Source organism: Hylaeus volcanicus, unplaced genomic scaffold, assembly GCF_026283585.1.
Source record: "Hylaeus volcanicus isolate JK05 unplaced genomic scaffold, UHH_iyHylVolc1.0_haploid 12048, whole genome shotgun sequence".
Taxonomy (NCBI): Eukaryota; Metazoa; Arthropoda; class Insecta; order Hymenoptera; family Colletidae; genus Hylaeus; species Hylaeus volcanicus.
Window position 1 is genome coordinate 1 of NW_026533042.1, and position 14540 is coordinate 14540.

At 35.2% G+C, this 14540-nt stretch overlaps 2 protein-coding genes and 1 long non-coding RNA gene across 5 annotated transcripts; 2 read left to right on the forward strand and 1 right to left on the reverse strand.

Moving 5' to 3' along the window:
* The first annotated feature begins 3035 nt into the window (after window positions 1–3035).
* On the forward strand, window positions 3036–7547 carry LOC128882511 (uncharacterized). 2 transcript variants are annotated; one of them, XR_008458443.1, is made up of 2 exons: window positions 3036–6672; window positions 7332–7547. XR_008458443.1 is itself a non-coding variant. In XM_054134120.1 (2 exons), exons 1-2 carry the CDS (start codon window positions 3039–3041, stop codon window positions 3945–3947), a joined length of 834 nt encoding a protein of 277 aa, XP_053990095.1. In that variant the 5' UTR covers window positions 3036–3038; the 3' UTR covers window positions 3948–6820. The 2 variants fall into 2 exon arrangements, 1 of the variants encoding a protein (XP_053990095.1); XM_054134120.1 differs by lacking the exon at window positions 7332–7547 and having other exon boundaries at window positions 3036–3177; window positions 3253–6820.
* A 182-nt stretch (window positions 7548–7729) lies between these two features.
* On the reverse strand, window positions 7730–9848 carry LOC128882512 (uncharacterized). The gene is made up of 3 exons (XR_008458444.1): window positions 8957–9848; window positions 8119–8258; window positions 7730–8037 (listed from the first exon to the last, which is right to left on the reverse strand). It is a non-coding gene; the product is annotated as an uncharacterized LOC128882512 (long non-coding RNA).
* Window positions 9849–10124: 276 nt separating this feature from the next.
* Window positions 10125–12488, forward strand: LOC128882510 (uncharacterized). 2 transcript variants are annotated; one of them, XM_054134118.1, is made up of 5 exons: window positions 10125–10412; window positions 10762–11069; window positions 11221–11352; window positions 11870–12029; window positions 12172–12488. In XM_054134118.1, the coding sequence occupies exons 2-5, from the start codon at window positions 10779–10781 to the stop codon at window positions 12471–12473; spliced, it is 885 nt and encodes a 294-aa protein (XP_053990093.1). In that variant the 5' UTR covers window positions 10125–10412; window positions 10762–10778; the 3' UTR covers window positions 12474–12488. The 2 variants fall into 2 exon arrangements, with proteins under 2 accessions (XP_053990093.1, XP_053990094.1); XM_054134119.1 differs by having other exon boundaries at window positions 10128–10412; window positions 12175–12488.
* The last annotated feature ends 2052 nt before the right edge of the window (window positions 12489–14540 follow it).

Here is a 14540-nt window from a genome sequence, read left to right on the forward strand (position 1 = left end):
GTACGTACAAGGCAGCAAAGGAGAACCTACAGAAAAAGATCTCAATGACATTTATGAGGACAAACAAAGGTACTTCCTTAAAAATTACCATAAAGAAAAACAATTCTTACAACAGGAAAGGGAGACAGAAAGAATCCCCATAACCTACAAAGATGAACGTTACCGAAGAACAAAAAGTACTATGAATGAACCACCTATTATAATTAAAAATAAGGAATATTACCAACAAAATAAGCCGACCACGTCCAAACACAGAATAACACCAACAAGGGAAGATAATCTACATATTCCAGAATTCCAAAGTAAAAACAAACATAATTATTCAACTTTGCCAAAAACATCTCCCAGACCAACTCATACGGAAGAAGAACCTGTTTTGGCGTCAAATACACAAATAGGGTATATATCCAACGAGGAATGGGAAGGAATTCCCAACACACAAGGCACACAACCCACTTTGGAACTGCCAAAAAAGTTCCGCAGAGGGAGTTAGCTTAGAAACAGCCTTAGAGGAAATAGAATTCATGATCGTTAACATTGATACAATATCTAGAATAGGTAGAGGCTCTCAGCCTTCAAATATTGACCTAATAGCATGCCATAACGATTTCTCAGATTTCATCGAATGGAACGAATCAGGTATGGATTTAGGCTCAGACCATCAAATTATAGAATTCTCAATTAACTTAAACCTAAATAGTAACATGTTCCAACCAATAGGAAATAAAGTAAACAAAACAAGTAGGCTTTACAAACCATATAAAATAGACTGAAAAGAATTCAGGTTTGCACTTCGCAAACAAAGAAGAGGAAATAAATACAAGTATACAACAAGGACATAATCTTGCAGAAAAATATAACAAATGGAAACAACCGATAATAGAATACTTTGAGGTAAGAAACGCAGAATCTCAACACACTCAACAACACAGACACAACAATACAACACGAAACACCAATCCACGTCCACAAAACAATAGAAACAACACACAACGTAAAACTCAACCTAGGTGGTGGGACGAAGAGTGCACTTCTACATGGAAAACATGGAAGAAATATCAAAAAGATCTTTGGAAACACGGAAGAATCGAAGATTACGAAAACATGCTTGGATGGAAGACCAGATGGAAGATCCTGAAAAGGGAAAAAAAGAGAACTGCCTGGGAAAAACTGATACAGGAAATGAACAACAATACAAATATAACAAAAATATGGAACAAAATTAGAGGGATAAAAAAACGATATACAGAAAACACCGACAAATTAGAAACAAAGGTAAGGAAAGAATTAGAAGATACGGAAATAAACAAAATAATTGATAACAACGTAACCTCGACATCTATTACATCTCACACAGCACCAATATCACAGGAAGAGGACAATAATCAGACTAGAATATGGAACATATCAATAGACAAAATAGAGATGCTCCAGACAATAGAAAAGAATAAAAATAAAAAATCAGCACCAGGAGTGGATGGTATAGATTATAAAATAATTGCAGAACTGCCACTTTATATGAAGGACCACCTACACAAAATATACGAGGAAAGTTGGAATACAGGGGAAATCCCTTCAGACTGGAGAAGAGGGGAAATAATTATGTTACAAAAACCAGGAAAAAAAGCCCTCCGCCCAATTACCCTTACATCATGCGTAGGTAAGACCTTAGAGAGGATTATCAATAATAGGCTACAACTCTGGTTAGAAGAAAACCAAAAATTAGAAAACAATCAGGCAGGTTTTAGAAAAAACAAATCAACAATGGACAATCTAATACGCATAACAAACGAAATCAAGCACAACAATAGGGAAAAAGCAAACACAGTAGGAATTTTTATAGACATCAAAGGAGCATACGATAACGTAAATCTGGTAAAATTACTGCATGTTTTAAGAATGATAAACTGTCCGTCAAACTATGTATAACTGGATAAGGAACTGGCTCAACAACAGAAAGGTAATCTTTAATCATTGTACTCAAGGCACAAAAGAAATAGTTTGGAAAAAAGGAGTCCCACAAGGGGCTATACTTAGTCCTACTTTGTTTAACATTTACATCAACGGTTTACAGAAGAAAATAGATGACGAACGAACTTTTACATTACTCTATGCAGATGACATAGTCATAGTAAACAAGTACAAAAAAGATGAGACATCACTATACCCATCGGAAACAGCACTGAGAAGATTAGTAGAACATTTGGAAATCAGGGATCTAACAATAGCGCCAGAAAAAACAAAGGTAGTCAGATTTCAAACAAATCCTAAATTGGAAGATTTTTCGATTAACGTGGTAATAAATAAAAAGAAGATAGCTATAAATTCCAGCCCAGAAGCGAAATTTTTAGGAATTACGCTAGATTACAACTTACGTTTCAGAACACATTTCGACGACATCATACACAAGGCTAAAAAACGTTTGGGATAAACCAAAATTGGGGTATAAAGATCACCAGAGCTCTTATTTCCTCGGTTGTTGATTATGGAGCATATATAATATATACCAAAGAAGGGAATCTAGAACAGAACAAAAAAATTAGAAAAATAGAATCAGCAGCATTGAGAGAAGCCATTGGTTACAGAATGACTACCCCAATCGCAGTAATGTATGCCGACACAGGATTTGTAGGACACCACCTAAGAGCTAAACAAGCTACAATCAGATATTGGCTCAGAGAAATAGAAAAAACAGAAACATACAGCAAAACACTAAGTAATCAACTAAAATACTTCTCGAATCATAATGATATGGACCACCTAATGCAATGGGAAAAAGGAATAGGAACAAAACCCAGTCTAATCGAAATATCTTTTTATGAAATAGCACATCTTAAAAACAAAATACTATCCAGCAACCAGACACTGGAAAGCAGCTTTAATTGGAAAGAGAAGATACTAAACAAAAGGAAGAATTTAGAAAAAATACATATAGACAAGGACACAGGAAAAATCCTCGAAACCGGAGCAATTCCTCTCAATACAATCAACCAATTTTTAATGGACAAACATAATGTTAAAAAAGAAGATACAGTTATATGTTACACAGACGGGTCAAAACAAGAGAACAAAACTGCAAATGGAATAGGAATTTATCTCAATCTACCACAAGGAATACCCATAGAAACTGGTACAGCATTCACAAAGAAGCAACAATCTACACCACAGAAGCCATAGGTATATTTAAAGCCATAGAATTAACCAAACATATGAACTACAAAAATATTTTAATATTAACTGACTCCCTATCAGCACTTACAGGCCTTGAAAGCAGAATAGAAAAACTTGACGATACAGATAAAAGCAGCAATAATGCATGGATTCTAAAGATTTACAAGACACTGATAAACCAGAAAAATAGAGAAAAGATAGTACTGATCTGGGTCCCAGGACATCAAGGAATTCCAGGGAATGAAAAAGCAGACTCCCTTGCTAAAGAATATACCAACAAGTTACCAGAGGAAGACATACCGATATCGAGACTAGACTATTTGGTACAACAAAAACATATAATCTGGGATACTTTTAGCGATAGAGTGGAGGAAATTGGTAGAAGCAAAGGGGCATATTACTTTTCAAATTTTTGGGAACATAAGAAAAAAGTCAAATTTAAACCTTGGTTTCAAAAGTTCGGAAACATATTAGACAGACATGCTATTAGGTCAATCTCGAGACTAAGATCAAATCATTTCAACTTAAAAGAATCACTAGGTAGGAAAGGTATAATAGACAACAAAATATGTGATTGTAAAATGGAAGAAGAATCAATAGATCATGTCCTTTTTAGATGTCCATTCAGAATCATTCCGCGTTTAAAAATGTTTGGTAAAATAGGTACCTTAATAATTAATAACAATTATAATGTAGCGCAAATTATAAATAGCGAAAAGATCTCGGCGTTAAAAGCAATAATAGCTTTCCTAAAAGAAGCAAACATCGTATTATGAGTATTATTAGTTCGATAAATCCTGCTAACACGGGACAACGAGATGTAACTTATTCTAAGTTAGGTAATTTTTCTAACCAAACAAATGTATTCTTTTATAAGTATAAAAGAATAAAAGAATAGGGAGAATAGGAAAACAACAAAGAGACTGTAAGTAAGACTGAGGCCATTTTGGTCAATATAGATATAAAACGAAAACCAAATACTCTAAAAGTATTCCTATTTTTCGAATTCAAAAAAAAAAAAAAACAACAACGAATAAAGGTATCAAGCGATTTGTGATATGGTAAACTTCCCTCGAAGCGAACTGAACTAGAATAAGGAGCAGGTAGAATAACATAGTTCTAATAAGAAAAAACTAAAATATATATAATATATTTGTTAAGACTACAAAAGCTCATAATTGTAAGTTAGGAAAAATAATACATATATAATTGTTGATTTTTACCCACAAAACCTCAAAATGTATACAAATAGACACTAAGTAATCAGTCACATGTATAAAAACGCTTATATTAGATTGTAATATAGTAGACTAAGTTCACTTTGTTAACAGAGAGAATGTAAAAGAGAAGTTATGTACAACGGAAATGTGTTAATAACAATATTTTTGTTACACAATAAAGAAATATACAAATACAAATACAAATACCTTACCGCGATGTACGAAAGTGCAACCGTTTTCCAGATTCAGAAGTTGCAGCTACGGATCGCATACGATCCTCGGTACATATTACCACCCACCGGTGGGTGGACAGGTCTAATAAGACTTTGCACCTTTTGCACCGTAGCGTCAGCAAAGGAACCGCCGACAGTGGCTATCGTTGGTGTCAGCCACCGAAAACAGATAAGACGAAACCTAAACACCTAGGAAGGTGAAATGCCATGAGAACAAATCAACCACCACCCATGGAATTTGTAATAATCACGTGGTATGATTTTTTCTCCTACCTTCGGACCAAAGTCTGTAGGTAGTTGTTCGGTATCTTTGCTCGAACAGAATTTTGTCGAGTTGACAGAATTAACGTAAGACATTTCCCACTTCGCAGACGAAGCAAATACCGATGTCTAAAGGAAACAAAGATTTTTATGTGAAACTGGTGAATCACAAGAAAGTTAAGAAGTCTCGCAGTTCGAAACAGACGAAGCACGAAGCTTTATAACATATTCATCGCACGTATGTCAGCGGTGGCTCTATATATTCCCATCTTCGGAGAACAATTTGGACGCCAAAATTTCCAGGCGGTTACGTCTCTCCGCACCACGTCGCTCTCCGTGGTGGCCAACATTGTCAGAGAGACAGAAGAGAGAGAGACAGGCGAATCGTGTTGACGTATATCGATCTTTTTGGAATCCAGACAGTCCTCGATAATTCGCTAGGACAGTAATTTTATATTATGCGCCGCCTCCGAAAAATGTGCATTGTATTTAATATAATGTATTGAATAATTTAACCAAATTCATCAAACGACGGTGAATAACAATGAAGTTTAAATAGAAATTATATCACTTTTCACTGCATTTTCCCATACTTTTAGGCAATTATATCTAGAGCTAGTGCGTATTCATATAAATTAACTAGAAATTATTTCATGCTTTTCACTGCACTTTTTTCGAAGTCGGTTAAATTTTTTTCCAAAAAATTATTTTTTGTCACTCTTTTTAGTGGCAATCTATAACCAATAGGTTTCATGCAATAACAATAGTTATGAGCAATATACAGGATGACCCAAAAACGTTGGAGGTCCTTGAAAAGGGTTGTTCCGCGGGTGGGGGAGGGGGGGTTGAAACCATTTTTCTTAGCGAAAATGTTGCTCGAGGTTTCGTTAAGGAGATATTCCAGAAACAGAAACTCCCGACCAATCAGAGTGCGAGTATGCCGGAGGAGCGCCTCCGGAGCCTATGCTATCGCATGCGCTCCACCGGCTTACTCGCGCTCTGATTGCTCGGGGGTTTCTGTCAGTATCTCCTTAACAAAGCCTCGAACAACATTTTCGTTAAGAAAAAATTGTTTCAAATCACCGCCAACCCCGAAACACCCCATTCAAGGACATCCAACATTTTTTCGACACCCTGTATAATTGCAAATGGGATTATCAGGAATACATGTGAAAGGATTGATTGCGTTTGGTAAATTCCTTATTGAACTACACCAGAGCATAGCAATTTTGCACCAACAATGATTTTAAACAATGAAAGTGTCCATAAATTTCTGCAAATGGGAACATCACGAATTCATCTATTATAAAATGAGGAAAGTTCCATCGCGCTTGGTAATTTCCTCACCGAGTTACATCATATAATAGGAATTTTGCGATAACAATAGTTATGAACAATACAGAAATTCAAAAAGTTTTGCATCTGTGATCATTGCGAAAACCTCTCCGCCAGCAAAATGTAAGGGGTTTCATCGATTTCAGGCCAAACATACGTGAAATAGTACGCTTTTTGCGATAAAATGTGATATAAAGTGGTAAAAAATAAGACAAACACAAATGTTTTGTTATGAGACCAAATGGCAAATGTTCTTCCAGATGCAAGAAGTTTCAATCTGATTGGTCCATCCTTCTCGGAGTAAGAAGCAAGACAAAACTTTTCTGTTTAAAAAAAAACGGGTAAAAAATGACAAATCACAAAATGTTTCTTTTACGCGACCAACTGGAAGAAATATTCGACAAGATGCAAGAGGTTTCACTCTGAATCATCAAGCCATCTCGGCGTAATAGGTGAACAGTCATAAAAAAAAAAAAAAAAAAAAAAAAACACACACATGTCGAATTGAGTAACCTCCTCCTTTTCGAAGTCGGTTAAAAAAGAACAACATATCCTTCAACAATTAAAATAAGAAATCACCAAATAGAATGGACCAACAAAGTCAAATACCTTGGACTATGGATAGACAACAAACTTACATGGAAGCATACAATACAGGATAGAGCAAGAAAAACAATAGGCGTTTTCATTCAAACACCTTCTCCCACTAATAGGAGAAAACAGCACACTTCACAAAAAATACTATTTTACAAAATGTGCGCGAGACCCATACTAACATATGGTGCACAAATCTGGATCACTGCAGCCAAAACATATATCAAAACAGCACAAAGATCCCAAAACAAATTCCTAAGAATCATATTAAACAAGGACAGAGACTATCCGATTCAACTACTACACAGAGATACCAACATCAAATACCTGGAAACCTATATACAATCAAGACTTCACAACCTATGTAACTATGAACATGCAAATCCTCTAATAAACATCCTAGGACATTACAAAACAGGAAATACCACTCAAAATTAGATTCAGGACTCCCAAAATGGTAAGCGACTCCTTATAAAAATAAAACTAATTCATTTTTTCTTATTTTTACTGTTATCAGGTTTTTTGAAACTTTTTACCCTGCAACACACAAGTAAATCAACTCCACACTACACTTCAAGGACCAAGGAGCAAAGCGGGTTATAAGGGTATCTCCCTAAGCACCGCAGCATTACTCAAGAGAAACCAACAGAAAAGAAAAGAAAAAAGACAGCGAACGCGGCATTCTTTGCTGCACTCTTTAGGAGAGAACGAGATAATTACCACAGTCGCCTAGAGAAAATCGCCTCTCCAAAAACTAAAAAGTACAGTTTACTAATAAATAAACAATTTACTTTTATTCTTAGTACCTTTCCCATTCATTCTTGCGATCCTACATCCTCCAAGCTGTATTAAATGTGATTGTTAATGAAATTGTGAAATATAAAAAAATTTATGAATGTAAACAATGAATTGAGAATTATAACAATTAACCGCTATTTTGTTATTATTTGTCATGGTATGCATCACTCTACACATCACTATAAAATGTATATCTTTTCTTTTCTCAGTTCGAGAATTTCTAATAATTTATCCAACCACTCCATTTATCCTCGTCCAATTTCTCTTCGTTTGGAGTATTTTGGCATTTCCGACCTTTTATAAAATTAACCAGCAATTTTTTAGCTCAAATTACATTTTTGGTTAAACTTTGGATCAGAGGCCCATTTTTATTTTACATACTTCATACCTCAAAATATTTCCCAAAAATATGGCCCGAATCAACTCTGTTAATTCGAAATGTGGCAGTTTTCAAAAATAGGTATAATGATGTAAAAGTAGTAGAGACAAAAAAAAGGGTAACTCACCGGTCGTCGATTTTTCATACTCCACGTGTGTTAAATTTATTATACACTACGGTGCATAACTTTAGCACCGCTACAATTTTCGTGCGTTTTGTAGATTTAATTAATAATTTCTAATTTTTAATAGTATCATGTGAAAGAGGCTAAAGATATATTATAGCAATGATAAAACGGCGAACATAACATTTATTTAAGATAACTAATAATAATACCAATATTAAATTATAATGTAATGATTAAATTATAATTTCACTGAATAAAAGGGAATAATTTAATAATGAGTAGGACCTCCTTTCTTCTCAATTAACTCAAAAATGCGACTTGGCATACTCCCAACTAGTTTTTTCAAAATTTCATCGTTAATTTCATTCCAAGATTTTAGTACAGCTTCTTTTAACTGCGAAATGCTCGAAAATTGTTGGTTGTGTGCATAAATACGCCGTATTATCATACCCCATCAATTTTCCATCGGATTTTGATCCGGGGAACATGCTGGCCAGTTTAATGAATTTATATTAAGTGTTTGAAACCACTTAATATAAGTGGCCTTAATGGCCATATCATGCCATTCATTCTGGATGAAGGAAACGCTAACTCCATACTTGCCACTCGAGCAAAACGCAGTCCATACCATTAACAATGGACCCCGTCTGATAAGTCGGAAAAAAATTGCGTTTAGAGAAATATTTTGAGTCTTTTCGTAGGTCTCTCCAGTAACAATTGAACCCATCTGGGCCATTGAGATTAAACTTTTTCTCATCGGAAAATATTACCTAACAAAGAACATTAAATGGAAGAAAATAATGTCACCTCTTAATTTGTCGATTAACATTAAACTTACATGATCCCAGTTTTTATTCATGTTTTTGCAGCTGTATTCCATTCTTGCTATTTTGTGGCGTTTAGAAAGAACGGCTGCTGAAATTAGTTTTTGTCTGGCAATGTTTGGATTCCTTCTAAAGACACGTTGAATGGTCTAACGTGACACTTCGAGTTTACACTTCGCTGTAATTTCCCGACAGATTTTCAAACTATTGCTCCCAATTTTAATAATCTGCCTCTCAGCACATGGGGACAGTTTCTCTTTAGGTCCTCCTTTCTTATTTTGGCCATATTTCGACGGATTATGTAAAAAATTTGATATAACTTTAGGGGACCACCCAAGTTTACGTGCAATTTCCCTAAATCCCATTTCTAGCTTGTTATAGGCTAAAATTTCACCTTTCTCTTTCTCAGCAAGATATTTACCGCGTGGCATTGTATTAATTAATAAATAAAACTCTGAATTAGATGAAAATTTTATGACAAACATGCTTGAAGTGTGATGAAAATGAAGGTGGTGCTATAGTTTTGCACCGATTCTATAATGTTTTTCGACTTTATCTCAATATATGCTTAGACTACTTCAGTATATTTCCTCATCTTAACAAAATTAGTAGTGCTATAGTTATGCACCGCAGTGTATATGTAGTAGCAGTCTCGTCGTCAATTATCTGTCTGAATACTTCTTATTTTATGATTTATAAATTTTTTTTATCACAGAGTATTATCACAGGTTTATATCACAACGAAAAACACAACACTGAGCGTCGCCATATCTGGCCATATCACGCCATATGCAATACTGACTCTACAGGGTGTCCCAAAAATGTTGTAACACCATGAAACGGGTGGTTCGGGGGGTGATTTGAAACACTTTTTCCTTGGCGAAAATGTTGTCCGAGGCTTCGTTGAGGAGATATTAATGAAAAACACTGACCAATCAGAGCACGAGTATGCCGGTGGAGCGTAAGCTACGTGCTAGGCGGCTGCGCTCATACGCTACCGCGGCCGCTTCACCGGCATACTCGCGCTCTGATTGGTCAGTGTTTTCCATTAATATTTCCTCAACTCTCTCCTGTACTCTGCACTACCTCCTTGCTGATAGTCTCGACAGCCGGAAGTCCGCAATTCCCTAGGACCGATGTCCGACAAAATGGTAGTACGTTACAGTCTCATCAGCCATACTGGAAAGCATTTTCGAACGGAAATTCAATACCGACAGTACTGTCCAGTACTGTCAGCCAATTTCCGAACACGGCCTTTGAGTTCGTCCGTCTAATAGCATTTTATTTCTATGAGTTTCGTCCACAGTCATAGTTCTGCATAGTTTGGCTTCTTCCATTCGTTTTTGGGTTCGCGTTACGTTATGTCGATTGAATGATTTTCAAGCGGCTTAAAATATATTATTCTCTATCTTTCGCGTCGGTACTTACCGGAAACGGAGTACTTAAGCCGCAGAATAATCGTTTACAAAGGTAACCACTTGTAATTGCGTTCAACACGTTGAGAAGTAACATCGACGTTTTATCGGCACAATAGTAATGGCTGCAATGCGACATTTAAAATTATTTTCTTCCTCTCTGAATATGCATATTAGTTGGAGTCGTATGACACTTTAGCGAGTTGATTAACGTCGAAATTAATTGGACGTGCAGTTCTAGCACTCTAACGTCATCTCTGATTAATACATTACATGTTATTCTACCATGAATGTACAGGGTGTTTATAAACTATTCCACTGTGCATTTACTACACAGTCAATTCCTGTGCAAGTGATTTGATATCATAATCATAATGTAGTTTTGATGAATGCGATTTTTGTAGATTAGAAGTATAGGAAGATGGAACAAGAATCAAGACGTAAAGGACCTAGAAGCCCTAGCGCTGATTCAGAAGATTCTTCTCACAAAAGAAGGTCTAGGAAGTATGATCGATCACCATCTCCGAGAAGGAACAGATACCGACGATCTCGCTCTAGGGACAGAAGATCGCGTTCAAGTTCTAGAGATAGAAGAAGAAAGGATTCCAGTCGTTCGCAACAAGAATGGGAACAGCAAACCTCACAGTCTCAAACTTCTACTCCGAATCCAAACATTTCTGGTGCTTATGTTACATCGCTTCATCATTATCAGGTATAGTCGAAATTATATTTTATATTAACTGACTTATTGGTTATGTAAAAATAAAGTAAAATAAAGTACAATCTATATTCGTATTAGGAACTAAAGTTGCCTGTTGGTTTATTAAGACAATACATAGGAAAATGTTATTTCTGTTCTTCAGGCACCTCCACCTCCGAATACGAGTCAGCCACCACCACCCATAGCATCTTACAATCAAGGATATAATAATTACAACTACCACTATGGGCTAGCCTATGACTACAGTTACCCGCATTCCACTAGTTATCGCAGCGTAAGTTGTTTTTAAAAAAAGAAAAAAGATTTTAATTATAAGAGGAATGTGTATTTTGTATGGGAACAATAATCTTCTTTTGCGATAATCGAGGTTGTATTGGGATCAAAGCAATACAATTAAGTTCCACTGCTTGCGAGAAATCATTTGAGATATTACCTATTTATTTTTGTCAGTTTAATTGCACTGTACGAATTTGTGAAAATAAGTACGAGATTGTTGTGTGAAACTACCAAAGTGTTGTTGATAGCAATTGGTAGTATCGTTGATTTTTGGGGATGAACGTTATGTTCCTTTGTATCGCGAGATATTGCGAATTCCAGCGTAAGTATAACGTTCGCGTTGTTTATTTTATTGGCATCGACATTGGAAACCAGTATTATTGACCAGATGATTCATCTTCAAGAATCTTCCGTGTATTATCCAAAGTTCTGATTTGAGTATGGACGAATAAAGGTAAGGTTCCATAGGAATACTGATTGAGTGTTTGAGATCAAATGTATATTTATTTTGTTAGGATTACCCAAACTGGCCAGAAAACGAGTTACCCTATAACAATCAACAAGCACCTCCACCTCCTACGTTAACATCTCAGCAAGAATCATCGAGACCAGTGGATAGTGGTTCCTCTGGATTAGTGTCATCCTTGGCAAGACCAGAGGATGCCAAAAAGGAAGGTGTGTCTTTTAATTTATTTTAATTTTATTTCATGTATTCGATCGCAAGTCTATATTCAATTATCAATTACATAACTTTTATTAAGAGTTTTAACGTTGTTACGTATGCAGTTTTTAACATCTCTTCAAATTGAATGCCTAGCAGCAATCGCAGCTGAAGTAAAACAGCAAAAAGCAACTCTAGCTAAGCAGCGAGAGGAATACGTTAAGAAATCAACCACATTGCAGTGCGAACTGGAAATTCTGCGTCAACAGTATGATGAAATTGGTAAAGAGGGTGGACGGGAGAATACTCGTATCATAAAAGAGAATCAAAAGTTGCAGGTAAATAACTGTATCATCATTTCATTTTTCTTTGTTCTCGTTCTTGCGAGTTGCTTAAAACATTTTATAATAAAAATGGTTCAAATTCTTAGATTTGAATCCATGATGAAAATAAAATGAAGTGTATATCCAGTTAAAGGGGGTCAAAAGTGTCCTTAGACCGGTTTCGATTTGCGTGTGTTCTATTTTAGCCCAAAGAATTGAAGTTTCTCATATACATGTTATGGGCCACAACACTTAAACTACTGAACCGATTGGAAAATAGTGTTAGAAGCAATTGTTGGAAATTCGATCACCTTTAATATGGTATTTTGCACGACCAAATCGTCGAAAAATGGAAAAATAGAAAAAATTTTCATTCTGATTTTCTAGTTTAACAGGCCAAAATATATAAGAAAAAAATAATGGCTGTGAATGTACCTTTTTTTTTTTTTTTTTTTTTTTTGTAAAGTAGTGTAATTAGTCATGATATTTTTTGTTCATCCTGCATCCCTTTTTGGAGGCCTTGAAAGATATCCGCCACATATATAGTATATAATAATGGACTTTAGACCCCTTCTTGAGAAAGACCCTTAAATATCCTTCTTGTATTGCCAAAACTCACAAAACCCACAAAACTTACTGTTCTACTGTACATCCAGAGTGCTATACATGTTAGCATTCTAATTGAGATCCCTATGTTGGCTAGTTTTTCCAGCAATTTATCCATTAACACATTGTCATATGCAGATCCGATATCTAGAAATGCAGCTACTGTGTATTGTTTTTGAATCATCCCCACTTTCGCATATGAAGTTAAATTAGCTAGGTTGTCTGTACATGATCACCCCTTTCTAAATCCTGATTGAAAGTCTGGGAGAATCCTATTTTTGTCACCGCACCAACTCAATGTATCGTTAATCATTCTTTCCAATATCTTGCGCATACATGATAGTGTAATGGGACGGAAACTTTTGCCATCAGGCTTTTTAATTAATAGTATAATACTTGGCATTCGTTCCAGTCTTCTGGGATGACTTTGCTTATATATATTTCATTAAATATATCCAATAACAATAACCTGCATTTGTTAGACAACGCCTTCATCATTTTGTATTTTATCCCGTCCAATCCTGGAGACGACTCCAGGTTTATTTTCTCTATAACTACGTTCAGCTCAAGAAAGCTAAAGATGTCGTCTAAGAATTAATTTCTTTTCTACGTTTAAATTGAACACTGGGTTGACTGAAACCCATGGTGGGCTCAATTTCTGTATGCAGTTTTCTATAATAATTTGACTATTTTCTGTTGTTGTCGTGTTCTTATTATTAATTTTGGCCCATTTTGTTTTGAGTGTCTTGATTCTATTCCATGTGTATATTAAGGATGTTCTAAAATTAATACTATCAGCAAATGTCTTAAAACTATCCCTTTCCTTTTTTCGTAAAACTCTTTTAGTATTTGCTGCTTGTTTTTTATATATAATCCAATTATTGAATGCTGTATTGCATAGCCACCGTTCGAATTTATTGTTCACTTCTCTTCTGGCTGGAGTATTGTTCTTAATTGCCTGAACCATTTTTTCTGTGAAATTCTTATATTTATCTAGGACGGATATATTTAATTTTAATAATCTATTGTAGGCCGAGTCCATTTCCATTTGGTATGCTTCCCAATTTGTTCTTTTCGAGAATATTCTATTGGTCTTTTTTTCTGTAAATGTTCTTTTCCATATTAATTTCTTGTCTTAAGGGAAAATGATCAGAACCCATTGGTTTTTCTTCTTGATAACATTCAATCCTATTTATAAGCTTTGAGTCAGAAAATATAAGGTCGAGGTTACTAAAACTATTGCTTCTTACATTAATATGTATTTTAGAATTAAAATTAATAACATCCATTCGATGGCTTTCCATAATATCCAGTAATTTTACTCCAGCATCGTCTGTCGTCTAACAGTTCCATGCCACATTTTTTGCATTAAAATCCCCAAGAATTATGGATGGTCCCAGTTTTTTAATTTCCTCTATACATATATCGTTCTCATTCATACTTGCAACTTTTGTTTTAGATTACCGTTAGATTACGGTTAGGTTAATTACTGTCCTTTAATTCCACTTCTATAGTTTTGTGTTTTAGGTTTTTTGTTATAAACATAATAACTCCACCTGCTGTTTTTCCTATTCTATCTTTTCTGGCCACGTTGAA

Excerpts from the sequence above, each read along its gene's own strand:
- LOC128882511 (XM_054134120.1), top strand. The coding sequence starts at position 3,039 with ATGTTACACAGACGGGTCAAAACAAGAGAACAAAACTGCAAATGGAAT. Across the intron at positions 3,178-3,252 it reads CTACACCACAGAAGCCATAG|CACTTACAGGCCTTGAAAGC; the intron begins GTATATTTAAAG and ends ACTCCCTATCAG.
- LOC128882510 (XM_054134118.1), top strand. The coding sequence starts at position 10,779 with ATGGAACAAGAATCAAGACGTAAAGGACCTAGAAGCCCTAGCGCTGAT. Across the intron at positions 11,353-11,869 it reads ATTCCACTAGTTATCGCAGC|GATTACCCAAACTGGCCAGA; the intron begins GTAAGTTGTTTT and ends TTATTTTGTTAG. Across the intron at positions 12,030-12,171 it reads AGAGGATGCCAAAAAGGAAG|CAGCAATCGCAGCTGAAGTA; the intron begins GTGTGTCTTTTA and ends TTGAATGCCTAG.